General features: G+C 33.5%; 1 protein-coding gene across 3 annotated transcripts in view; it reads right to left on the bottom strand.

Moving 5' to 3' along the window:
* Nucleotides 1-223: 223 nt before the first annotated feature.
* LOC110114021 (RNA polymerase I termination factor) overlaps nt 224-14,175 on the bottom strand; it is a 33,778-nt gene continuing 19,826 nt past the window's right edge. For 2 of the 3 annotated variants that reach the window (XM_020846768.2, XM_020846769.2), the window contains 2 exons: nt 4,175-4,286; nt 224-368 (listed from right to left, as the gene is read on the bottom strand). In XM_020846768.2, the coding sequence (XP_020702427.1) occupies nt 239-368; nt 4,175-4,286 (242 nt within the window). In that variant the 3' untranslated portion in view covers nt 224-238. Of the gene's footprint in view, nt 369-4,164; nt 4,287-14,175 lie in introns of all 3 variants that reach the window. The other variant, XM_020846770.2, reaches the window with a different exon arrangement.

Below are 14,175 nucleotides of genomic sequence, written 5' to 3'. Positions count from 1 at the left end.
ACTGTCCTAGTTCATCTCTATTACAGCATTGAAACAACTGTTGAAATGAAAACTATGCTACTATACTTGGAGGGGCAACATTGAATATGGAAAAACATAGAAATTGAAAATTTAGAGAACCATGAAGTTGTAAAATTGAAAGATCAGTAAAAGCATTCATTATTACCTAAAATGCAAAGTTCACATAGAGCCATAAATTGTTTAAAAAACGAGAAAGCGCCACAAAACACATTGTTGTTTAACAAGCAAGCATACCTAGCTTTCGATTTGGCAACCTTATCCTTCGCCAAGCATCTTTTACATGAACTCTACTTTTCCCAAGCATATCAGCCATTTCCTTCCATTTTGGTCCATGTGCTGCATGATATCTTTACAAGAAAACTAGCTCAGTTTGATAAGCAACAAAAAAAGGCTTTCAACAATTAAGAAATCATTTAGACTGACAAGAAACTAGAAACCAAGTCAAATAACTAAGTTACAAAATAGCAGAAAGTATACATTTTTTCATTCTAACCAGGAAAGTACATAAACAATGTTTGATACTAAAAAACTGACACACTCAAGTCCGTATTACTCATAACAATAATAAATAAAATTCATCACAGATTTATTACTCTTAACAGGTCTTTGATATGCAACTTTTACTAGCTTTAAAATCACCGTTGTTGGTTCCAAACAAAGATGAGAATGATTGAGGGTTGAAATCAATCAATTATAAAATTTAAGCTAAAATCCATAAATCGAAACCAGATCTAAATTTTGCTAATGCAACGGTCATCCACAGAAGCAACGTAAAATGACAACCTGATCGTGATGAAAAATAGTTGAAGTTATGCTAGCATGTCACAATAAGCAATGTGCCGCCAGTGACAACAAAAGCACTTAAAATTCACGGAGTGATATGGCTGCCTAAAACCTAAAGCTCTTAAGTGCCACCATAAATATTTGCTCGAATGAAGTGGGGAGAAAAAATAAAAGACTATCATGTACAAATTTAGTTTATTAATAAGAAATATTTCTGAATAGTATTAAATAATAATCATCATATGATATTTGATTAGGTAAAATGACAAATCATCAATTTCCATTTCTTTAAAATTTCAAAAATTTTACTAAGTAATAAGTACAATTAACCTAAAGTTCTTAGCATATAAGAGATGAATAATGAAATTTTGAGTACCATCTATTCCATCTTTATTATTATCCATAATATCTTATATATCACTAAAATTATATCCATCCATTTGATTTGTTGTCTCCTCAAGTCATCCTCTTCTTCTTCAAAATTTATTAATAAAAAATTTGACGCTCTTCCACATACATTTGATCTAGTTTATTTCCAAGAGCAATTCCTTGTTTCACCTACCTATATGCTCTTCTCAACTCTTTAAATCTCACGTTATCATCACCATTATCAAAAGCAATCTCATCTTTGGCATAAGGAGTATTTGCATCTATCACTTAAATCAGAACAAGGTGCTTGCCTCAATAAATGCCGGGTTAAGAAAAAAATGTCCATCCGCCTAGGCATGCCTTAGCAATGAAGTTCGCCTGAGGTGCGTGATGCTTCACCTCACCCAAGCGCCCAATTCTCCTTTAACAACGCTTAACAACGCTAAAGCCTAATTAATCAAAATTTTGTGAGAAACAGGCAAATGCCAACAATAATATCTCCCACAAGTGATGCACCGCAACTTGATCTAATCATGGTGAAAAATATACAATATTTGACTAGATTCAACTAAGATTAGAACTACTAAGAATTTGAAATTTCATAATGAGAAGACCAAAGCATTAATTGAGATAAAGATTAAAAGAAGAACAAATGTCATAAGTATGCGAGCAACAAAATGTAAATGATGAAAAAATTCAAAGATGTTAAGGAACTAGAAGGTGATACAATATTTTATATCAAGAAGATTAACATTAAGAAAAGCTAGGGTAGATGGATAAAAGATTTAAAAATAAAATTGATGACATTAATAAAGTGGTGAAAGATATTGCTAATAAGTTAATAATAGGCATTATAAATGTGGTTCATGGTTAAGCTACCAAACATGGAATGAAAGATAGTTTAAAAATTATTTTTTTCAAGAGATGGATGAAATAGTAAGAGTTTAATTATTAGTAGTGAAAATTAAATGGATATATAGATTCTATTGGCAGAAGCTATGAAAACATCCGTGGTGAGCAAGTTATAGAAGATAAAATGCGATGGAAAAGCTATTTGATTTTGCAGCACATGATCATGATTCGTGACAATTTGTTATTTAAAAAAAAAAGGTAAGAACAATTTGTTATTTAAAAAAAAAAGGAGAATATGACTCATGACAACTAATAAATTTTAAGGAAAAAAAAGTAACAAGAGAACTTAATTTTAAAAAAATGGAGCAATCAAACCATAAATATGCATTTTATCTCCAAATAGGAGGTCACAGGTTTATTATTACAAAGAAAATAAGTTAGTTTTAGGAAAACATTTAACCACATAACATAGAACAAAAGTTTTTGATGTGTCTTGGAGGTATAAAAATAGAAATCAAAAGAAACAACTTACCCAAGGTAGCCTATAAAACTTGGCAGGAGGAAAGTTACTAATCTTTCAAGATAGGTACTTTCAAAGACGCAAAATTAAATGAGATAGACGGCTAGTTACTCTAAGAATGTTACTATAAAAATTTTAGAAGACTATAGATAATTATTATGCATGATTGGAGAAGTGTTTTGGTACTAATATTCAAGAACAAAAAAAAAAGTTTAGAATTGTGATAATAAAGGAATCAACATGATTCAGAAAGTGATGGATGAAGGTAACGAAAAATAGGCTTAGAAAAAACAAATTAGCATAATAGAATCGATTTTATTTTATGTCAAAAAAATCTAACATAGAAGAACTTGTTCAGCTAATTCAATTAATGTAAGAATAAATCGCAAAAAAAATATATTTATTTAGTTATGTCAGAGTTATCAAAGATATATGTAATGAGTGATGACTAGTTGCATGGCATTACCAAAAAGTTTCAAATCATAGTCGGATCACATCAAGAATAATTATTGAGTTTATATATTTTTGTTATAGAGATGTCCACAAAAGATGTTTAAAATGAGGCATATTAGTACATGCTGCATGCGAATAACCATTCTAATTAGTAAGACCGCTAAAAAATTTGCACAATTAAAGATATTTTTAAAATTAGCATTAAAATTAGTGGTGTAAAACTAATAATTATGATTCAAAATTACGAGAAGATCAAGTAATACTTAGTTGTCTAGGCTAAAATATCTATATATTTTATTATTAAGAAGAATAAGACATGTATAAGGATATAACCTTTCGAGATTAAGGATGGGTAATAAAATAAGCAGGCACCACATGACTACCAAGCAATATGAGAATATCACGAAAGATAAAAAAAAAATATGCTAAAAATGCAATTAGATTGGATGAGTTATATTGCTCCAAGTGTTGGAATAATAAAAATTTCAGTGATAACCAAGTTGAGTATAACAGACTGAAAATCTTATGATGGGTGTGTGACAAAATAGGAAAGAAGACATTGCGATGGAGATACATAAAATGGAAACATTTCTTAAAGATAATATAATGGAAATAGAGTTGAGCGATTTGAGCATGTAGAATGTAGGATACAAGATACACAAATAAGATAGGCATATTAAATTAATGTGAAGGGATCAAGAAGTAAAAAAAGAGCACAATGCAAACCACACTAAACAGTAATGATTGGACAAGGACTCATAGAGTTTGTCTAAATAACTCAAATAAGGCTAATGATGATGATGATGGTCTAAGTCTAGCTTTAGTACGGAGAGCTTCTTCTAATTTAAAGTCTTCTAGGGTTTAGAGCTTGAAGTTTATTTTGTCAATTTTCAATTAAATCTCGGTTTTATCAAGTTTTAGACGTTCAAGATTTCTCATGTACTTATAGGCAAGGATTTGTTTGGGAACTTTTCAAAGAAATAAACATCATGTTCCCAGCTGCATATTTCATAGAATATGAAAAAGCCGGTCCTAAGAAAATGTAGTCATTTCTAGAATAGCATCAACCAAGATTAGATGAAGATGCAGTTTAGATCACAAGTAAGATAATATATTTAATATCAAAATATTCATGGTAGAAAACAACTCCAAAAACGAATATATACTTTGGATAACCTTTTGATAAGTTCAAGCTCTTCAGGCTTCCATTTGCGCTCTTCACTTCTCTCAAATAAAATACGTGCTCGCATGCTTACATTTATACTTGGCCTCCAAGGCAGAGCAGCGGCTGCAAATGACATGATCAAAACTAAAACATGTGAATATGTGTCTCGGCATCAAACAAATTAGGCCAGAAAAAACAGTTGCCTATCAAATTGTAACACAAGCTTCTCCAATTTTCAAGTAATTGGATAATAATTTAATAAAACATTTAGCAGCATCCAGTCATTAAAAGCAAGAAAAATCTACAAATAGTAATGAAAAATTAAAATAATGAAACAAACAAAAATTAAATGTGACAAAGAAAGCGAACTTGCCATTTATACCAAATAAAAAATTTTGAAATAGAAAGACATCATTAAGCATGCCATTAAACTTGTAGAACTTTCTGATTCGCCTTTATGAGTCATTTGGTATTCATTTATGCATTGAGAGACAGCCATCATTACCATTGCTTTTAGCTGTTCATTCCTAGCTAAGATATAGCTTGAGGGTGAGCATAGTTTGATTTGCTTCAGTTTTACTAATTTTCGGAGATAAACTAACAATGTCAGTTCTCAAAAATCATAAATAAAACCATTTTATAATACAATTAAAATCATAGTTCAGCCTTCAGTTTGCTTTGGTCAGTTTTGATCTGTTAGAGCTTCTTTTTACCTATAAATAATTAGCATAGTCATAATAGTAGAAGAAAATTATAAACTCAAACACAAATTTCATATAAGGCTACTGCATCGTAATTAAATAGGTGAAATGTAGACTCACACAAATAAATGACATAATATGATAAAGATAGGACCAAAATGATCCCTTGACTTTTTATGAAGGATCAAAATAGTCCCCAACTATTTAAAAGCCCCAATTTAGTCCCTTTACTTTTTAAATAAAAATTTAAATGATCTCATCATCCAAAGTACTAAATGTTAGAGTTAATGATGTTAAAAATATGTGTATTTTTAGAAATTTTTTCTTGTTGAATTACTTATTAAATATAATTATCAATTAACTATATTTTCTCGTGTACAACAAATATGTTTGTATATAAAGAGAAGCCTATCAAGAATGCGCATAAAGCCAACAAGTTTATTTTGGCATTTTTGTTTGACATTTTTTTATTCTAAATATATTATAGTGAAAGAAAAGTGAATTTTAAATTTATGTATCAATTTTATTAAAATTTTTATTTTAGAGAAAAATGAAATATATATTTAGTTGATGGAAATTACTTTTTTATAAAGAGTAAAAGTTTTTTTTCTTATATGAATCATTTGAAATATATATATATATATATATATATATATATATTTTATATAGGACGCAAGTAGAGTAAAATAGATAATTTATTAAAGATATTGGATGTATTAGATTTGGCCTATGTTAAGAAAGGTAGAGATAGACCTAAAAGACATAGTTAGAAAATATTAGAAATAATCTTTTTTTTATTAGATTTAAATGAGAATTTGACTCTTAACATGACATAACAGAGAAAAAAAATTCACATACCACATGTAAAAGGAGAAAGACTTGATGTTTTTGTATTAAAGAATAAAATATTTTCCTTGCATAAAAGGTTGCAATGCTAGTTCAAACTGTGATTGCCTTTATAATTAAATCAAATGTCATTTCAAAATGAAATAAATTTAGATTTTAAAATTTACTACAATGAAGCTTGATTGTGACTCTATTGAACTTTTTTTTATGAGAACGTAATGATTGTTCATCAGCCGCCCTTCTTTGTATCTTAGGTAGCTTTCCTCTCTTTGATTTATTATATATTAGGGGCAATGATGAAATCTTGGGACTATTTGACCACTCTTCAACGGCATTTAAAGGCATAATGTTGCACTCATAAGTTTGCATGTAAATTTCAACAAAATAGCATGGATCAACATAGTCTACACAATCACCCATATTCATATGAACTATAACACAAGCACATTCACAGGGTATTTTATTTAATTCCCACCTCCTACAACCATACAACTTGGACACCAAATCCAACATGTAGTAGGCTCCATGTATAGCATTTATTTCATAGTTGTTAACATCAGCTATATAACCAATGCATGTATCAGCTTCATGTTTATTCCTCCCGAATTCTTGGACATAATTTTTCACTTTATTTCATGGCCTTCTCCTTATTCTTTAACATTCTTATCATAACTATAGATCTAATACTTTCAAGCATTAAAACAACTGGCAATTCTGTAGCATTAACTATGAAAGCATTGAAAAATTCATATATAATGTTGAGCAAATGTCACATTTTGGGATAAAGTTAAAATGAGATCTTAAACTTTCACTTGGAGGCTTCTCATTTAACCATTAAAAGACTGCATGATCTAATTTTTCTAGCTCCTTGATTCTAAAAGTGAATTGGCTAATAGTAGTTTCCATGTTTGCTGCCCATAATGCATTCTTCAATGCCACGCCAATAAATCCCACCATTTTAAAGTTTTGGTGCAAATGTCAAACAAAAAACTTAGTAATATTAGTTAATTTATTTTCAAGTGATTTATAACTTTATTTAGAAGTTACCTAGAAATTTAAAATGAAGCGTGTCTTATGGTTTCTCCTAGAAGTAGCCCGGGTGTTTGAATTTGAATCGAGGCTTACAATTTTTATTGTAATTAGCCCGCAAAGCGAATCTTACGACTCCTATTAGAAGTAGCCAACTTGTGGGCCTCAAAACTTAGCCCTATAGACTAGCATGCCCATTAGTTTTATTTGTTTGGATTTTAGGGTCTTGCAATTTATTTAGCAATTTTTCTCACGTGTGGGTCTTACAACTTCACTTAGAAGTTGTCTGTTAGCGGGTCTTACAACCTAGCCCTATAGGCTAAGATGCCAGTTGATTCAAATTTAATTTGAGAGTTTAAAATTTCTCATAGGAGTTTCTCTCAAATAACAAGCCTTACAACTTTTGGAAGATGTCTGAAAGTGGGTATTACAACCTAGTCCTTTAGACTAAGATACCCGTTAATTTTATTTGACAGGTCTTATGACTCCCTTACAAGATATCTGTAGGTTTAATTTGGAGTGGGACTTACTACTCCACTTAGTAGTTGTCCGTTAGTTTTGGTTTTTAGTTAGGTCTTATAACTTATGCATTTCAAAAGTAGCTTACTTATTTGAGCAAAACAGGTCTTACTGTTTCCCTTTGGAAGTAGCCCATTCATGGGTCTTACAACCCTAACAAGAAAGATGCTCGTTAGTTTTTTGGTTGACAGGTCTTATGGCTCCATTAAAAGTTTCCCGCATTATTTATAAGACTTACTACTTCCCTTAGAAAGTAGCATGTTTGTTTATATTAGTGTAGATTAGACTTTTACCCATAGGTATTTTAATTTGTAGTTGTTTGCTAGCTCACGGGGAGGTCGGGACAACATTTATCATTGTTTCTTTCTGCTCGGATCAGAGATTAACGACACAAGGTCTTCAAATTTAAAATTCATTCTACCCGAATAAGATATCAACGGCATAAAGTCTTCAAATTTTAAATTTAACTCGTCGGGATTAAAGATTCAACTGCACGAGGTGTTCGAAGTTAGAGACATCTCACCTAGATTAAAAATCAACGCCTTCAATTTTAAAATTCATTCGCCAAGATCATAGATCAGTATTGCGGGTCCTCAATTTGATTTTTATCAGCCCAATTTTAAAAAAAAAAATCAATGGTGCGGTCTTCACAATTTGACAAATACATGTCTATTTAACTTATTTGTTGTTAAAATGACAAACCCATATAAACAATTGAAACAATCATGCATATATGACACAAAAGTAAGCAATTTAAATTTCATATTTCTCTAATTGAAGATCTCGACCAATTTTGGATAGTTCACGCAAGCAATGTGCAAGTGAAGGCACGATTCATGTATAGGTTTAGGTAAAAAGCAATCAAAAAGGCAAGGAAATGTACAGGCAATCGGATTGCGTGCAAACGATTGGGGCAGAGATAGAGAATTCATGCGTGGGTCTTATAGGCTAAGATGCTCGTTAGTTTTTTGGTTGACAGATATTACAACTACCTTAAAAGTTGCCAGTAGTGTTTATAAGACTTACTGGTTCCCTTTGAAAGTAGCATGTTTGTTTATTTTAGTGTAGATCAGACTTTGCCCCATATGTACTTAAGTTTATAGTTGTTTGCTAGCTCGTGGGGAGGTCCGGACAGCATTTATAATTGTTTCTTCCTGCTCATATCAAAGATTAACGGGGCAGGGTCTTCAAATTTAAAATTCATTCTACCCGGATCAGATATCAACGGCATTAAGTCTTCAAATTTAAAATTCAACTCGTCAGGAGTAAGTTTGCGGATTAGCAAAGGTTTTACCTGTGAAGAGTAATCTGGCGTTTGATTCGGCCTCACATGTAGAAGGCGGATTTGGCCTGCATGTATATTGAGACTGAGATTGAATCAAAATAAAAAAACGAGGGATCAAGAGAAGAACGGAAGCAAGTAAACGAGAGCTAGAGAGCAAAGTTTTGAAATTGAAATAAGCGTATGAGTATTACTTCTTTCATTTCAACGTGGTTTTGTATTAGCCAAAGAGTCACGTCTTTCGAAAATTTTGTTTTTATTTTTTGCCACCGTCTGAAACGATGAATCTATTGATCTCTATTTTTTGTTCATTTCATTTTTTTATCAATCAACAACCTCATATAAATAAAAAATTGAAAAAATTTATTTGCATTCATTTTTCAAACTGAGTTAAGTGCTTGTTGCGTAATCGTTTTTGAGTGGGCAGGAGAGGGTTAGAACCGCCAACTCATCTTCTTGTTTGATCCATCAAGTGGTGACACCATAGGAAGAAAGGAATACTCACATGCTTGTCGACGCTCGCCTCCTAGTCGAGCGGATCTCATCGCTGCTGGGGTGGGAAGAAAAGAGTCAAGTGTAAGGAGACAAAATAGTAACGTAAAAACAAAGCCGCCTATCTAATGGGACTAAGGGGAAGAAAGGAATCCTTACAAGCTTGCTTCCTAGCAAAGCAAGTTCTTGTCACTACTGTAGTGTGAAGAAGAGAGCCACGTGCAAGGAGTGCGGGAGTTGCTTAAGAATAGAGCCACGTGTCTCCGTTTAGTCTTGTCCCAATATTTAGGATTTAGCATAATTAAAAAATTGCATTCCAAAAAAAATACCCCCACCATCCATAACATGATAACTTTTTTGAAATGTTTATCATTAATTTTGGTTACTTTTCCATTATTTTTGAACAACAAGTGATGCAGGACTAAATATGCTTTAGATGAATGCGAAAAGAACTTGCATGATTTTGATAAGAACAAATAACAATTAAGACTATTAGCCACTAAACGAAAACGAAAAACGTAAGAGGGGTAGCTATGCTTAGGACAACTCATATGCTAAGTTCTTGAATCATCAAAACAATTAGAATTTCAACAACATACGAATTAAGTAGTTACTCAACAAAAATCTCTAATCTAACAATGAGATAAGAAAACATAGAAAGTACACTCAAATCCTATGTTTACTAGTCGGAGGCAGAGGGTGAGGCACGATTCCTTGCGAATTGATCACCACCTACAAGATTAGCGGATTAGAAAAATAAGTAAAAAGGGGTTCACCTAAGTGGTTGTCTGGAAACAATTTTCCACTGGACGTTGGCAAGTTGTTCGTCGATGGCTTCCGAAAGTGTAAAGATGATGCGTTCCACGTACTGTTCAATGGAATTATCGACTTTCGGGTTGAAGTGGAAGAAGGTGGAGTGGAGGATGTTAATGTTCCCTTGCTCATCGTAAGTGAGCCCGCAGTCAAGTTCCGGATCGACCATTCATTGGTTTCGAAGGGTGGATGAGTGGATGAAGATCATTGTTGTTTCCCTTGAAGACTCCACTATAGAGAAAGAAGTTTCTCTCAAGAGTTGAAGTGGAGGAGAAGGAAGGGGTGGCCTGCCAAAGAAGAAGGCTAGGGGAAGAACTTTGGGTTCAGATTTTGGTGGATGGGATTTGATTCAAACAACTCCTTAATTAGTACCCTTGATTGAAAGGACTAAATGAAGGGAAAGAGAGAGAGGAGCGGCGGGCAAGAGAGAGGGAGAGAGGTTTATTTAATTCCAATATGACAGACTCTCTTTTGGAAAGAAATTAAATAAGTGGGGGCATGGGGATTTCGGCCAAGAGAGAGGGAGAGGAGGTTTGAATTATTTCAAGAGAGTAATTTGGAATTTGGAAATAATTTCCAATGAGATCCCATAGGGGGGCGGCTGAAATAGAGAGAGGGAAGGGGATTTAATGAGGCATTCAATGCTTTCCTAACTTAATAAATTAAATTTGGAATGAAAGATTTCATCCCAATTTAATTCAAAATTTAAATAGGCTATAAATTAGTAAGTTTTCTAAAATAGGATTTATAAATTAGGTAACTATTTCAAATTCAAATAGATTTGAATTTGAGCATTAATAAAGCTACATAAAATATGAAAGACTTAAGGCAAGTGGAGATGAGAGGAAACCAATGGGAGGGGCCGGCGGTGTGGCGGTTGGCCGTGGATGGTGGTGGGGATTGGGTCTAGCCAACAGGTGGTGTGGGGGGACTAGGGTGGCTGGTGACTTAGGGGTTTGGAAATACCCTAGGCCGGCAGCTAGTGGATGAAGGGAAAGGGAAAAAAGAGATAGAGAAGAAAGAATCACAAACCTAGACACTTCCAAGGTTGGTGGGTGATCTGTTTCCCTCTCCAAGGGACTTCACTCCAATCTCTCTCAAGCTCTCACAATAACTCAAACACGGAGAAAATTTTATCATTCATTCATTAACCAAGAAAAGATAACATAAGGGATATATATAGCCTCATACAAAGGACTCAAAAGTAAAAGACGACAATTCCTTTTGGGCTTACACATGACATCCCTTAAGTAAGTGGTAAAAGCGGAAAATAACAAAAGCGAATACAAACATAAAATAATAAAAAGACAAATACATAATATGACTTAAAAATAAATCGACTCGATCGTGGTCGTAGATCGACGGCCATGTCTCTGATAGACTTTCGAAGCTCTGATGTCCCCATCAACAAGACTATTTATGTCTCTATTTATGGACTTAAGGGACCACATTCAGACTTTCACATAATCAAGGACCATTTTGAATATTCATAAAAAGTAGGGAGACCATTGTAATCCTTTTCTCTAATATATGATAATACTACTTAAAATAGAATGCTAGTTTTATTTTAGCATTTGAATAATTAACTAAAGTATATACTGGAAAGCGAGAAGTCAACTATGGATAATACTACTTAAAATAGAATGTTATCTGTATTTTAGCATTTGAATAATTAACTAAAGTATATACTGGAAAGCGAGAAGTCAACTATGAACTTCATCTCAGAATAATGATTCTTAATTTTATGTAGAAAGCACTTTGCACATATCACATTTTCGAATACCACCAAATGTCCATCCAAGTTCTGTTCTAATTACAATATTGATTCTATTAAGAAGTGACAAACAACAACCTCCCTTAGGTCACCCGTCAACAAGGCAACAGACAAAGTTTGCATGCTGCGATTCAAATTTAATAACTTTGGAATCACATATACACTAAATTGGTACCTCGTTTCTTCATTACTAAAACATAAAACCAATTTTGCAAGTATATCTCACTTATAGATTAACTACAAAAAGCATGCACTACATGGAGTAAATTTATCAGTCTAAAAATAATCAAAAGATGAAAGTTGAAACAAACAGATCCACTAAATATCAATCAAATCCAAAGATTGCAAACAATAGCAAAAAGTAGGGAAAAGGCATTTAAAAAATATTAATTTATTCGTATTGGCAAATTCAATTTATAAGCCATATCTAATATTCTAAAATTTTCAAATATAAGAAGCGTTAAATCTCAGCCATAACATAGCAGATTGATCCCACACCTGTGATGGGGATCCATGGGAGGCTCACCTTGATCGCTCCTATCTCTTTCCATAGTTAGGTGGCTGATTTAGGCAGGATTATATTAGGGCACAATGCAAGATTATGTAATTGATTTATTTCTTTATTAGAGATTTTGTATAGATCTATAGATAGAGATATATTTGTGCAACAAAGTTAAGTTTTTTCCCTCTCAAATCTCTGAATTCAACATGGTATCAAAGCCACAGTAGGCCTTTATTGTCGATACCATTGCAAATCTTCGTGAGGGGATATACGAAGGAAGCAAAAAAGGTAGCCTTCATTGTTGTTGAACATTGATCATCGAGCAGTCTGTTTCGTTTCTTTAGCCCTCCCTACAAGCGGTCCTCCCTGCATGCCCAAAGCAAAACTGAGAGGGAGAATTCCCGCATGCGTGCAATCGAACGAACATGCGGCCAGAAGAGGCAAAGTAGAACATGCCTGTCGAGCGCAAGAGGTCTTCTCTGCATGCCATGCAAGCCGAACGCCTACATACGGTCAACTAGAAGAATCGACGAGGTCTCGTTCATGCCTAGAGGCGCTTGTGCGTCAATAGAGAGAATTGAAGGAATCGAACAAACGTCTACCTATGTACGCTCATGTGTATAGATTGAAAGAGTCGATCGAGAGAGAGAAGAGGTCTCGTGCATGTCTATTGAAGGAATCAAACCCGTGCGTATCGACCGGAACACTTGAATAGAAGTCTCGTACATTTCTTTTGGAGGAATCGTCCGAACACGAAGAAGCATATGTCTGGAAGACTCGGACATATGTGGAAAGTTGTTCGTGCGTATGTATCAAGCCAAACAGGAGCTGCTATAACAAGCATCGACCTTCATTACCCTTGCCAGAATCCGGAGGGTAAAATTCCAAGCAGCCTTCATTGCTATCATTTGACACCGAAATTTTTAAAATTAATCCATCCCATAGTATTGACCAAATTGAGGATTCTATGGAGCACCAAGGATGAGGTGATCTCCAAAGTATGCAACATTTATATCGCCTAGATGGGAAGAACTACCTGAAGTGGTCTCAATTTGTGAAGACTTACTTGAAAGGGCGAGGAAAGATGCACCACTTCCTTGGAGGAGGACCAAAAGAAGGAGATCCTAATTTTTTGGCATGGGATGAAGAGAACTCCATGATTATGTCATGGCTATGAAATTTCATGACTCTAGAAATTAGTGATACATTTATGTTCCTATCTACTGAAAAGGGCATATGGGATGTCTCTAAACAAATCTTCTCAAAAGCTCGGGATGTTGCCCAAATCTTCGAAATTAAGGTCAAGGTGGGAAGCACAAAACATGGAAGCAAGACTGTGACAGAATATGCCAATCTCCTTCAAAACTTGTGGGAAGAACTTGATCACTAAAAATACATAGAAACCAAGTGACCAGAAGATACTATTATCTTGAAAATTTTAATTGAGAAAAATAGAGTGTATGATTTTCTTGTGTGACAAAATGCGGAGTTTGATCAGGTTAAAGTTCAGATACATGGCAAAGAAGAGACACCATCATTAAATGAGGCCATTTCTCTCATTTGTGCTAAAAAAAGCCGAGAAGGGATAATGTTGTAGCCAAAAGGTTGTTAAAGGTTCAGTAATTATGACAATCAAAGAGACATCATGGGAAAAAAAGGGTAAGGACTCCTCAAAATATAAAGACAAAGACTCCCTTTTGTGCAGCTATTGCAATAAATCAAGACATACAAAGAAGACATGCTAGAAGAAGATACATTGAAAGCCCCTAATAAAGAGTGGAATCAAAGATATGGACAAAAGAGCACATCACAAGCTAACACTAAAACAAGTCAGGCCACCTGGAAATGCAGTACAAATTCAGAGAGCTCAATAAATAAGATATTGATAGGCTAAAAAACCTCCTGGTATCCCTTAAAAAATCACATTCATCTTCTTCTTTTACACTTTCACATAAGTTTCCTATTTCCGTTTTGTTATTGAGTCCATAAGGAAATGATATGTTTATCCTTATAGGTAATATATCATCTTTCTTATGTCGTGCTTGATCACAGAA

The sequence above is a fragment of the Dendrobium catenatum genome, unplaced genomic scaffold (assembly GCF_001605985.2).
Source record: "Dendrobium catenatum unplaced genomic scaffold, ASM160598v2 original_scaffold_194949, whole genome shotgun sequence".
NCBI lineage: Eukaryota > Viridiplantae > Streptophyta > Magnoliopsida > Asparagales > Orchidaceae > Dendrobium > Dendrobium catenatum.
The sequence above is the reverse complement of the archived record's forward strand: the minus strand, read 5'-3'. Positions and strand labels throughout refer to the sequence as shown.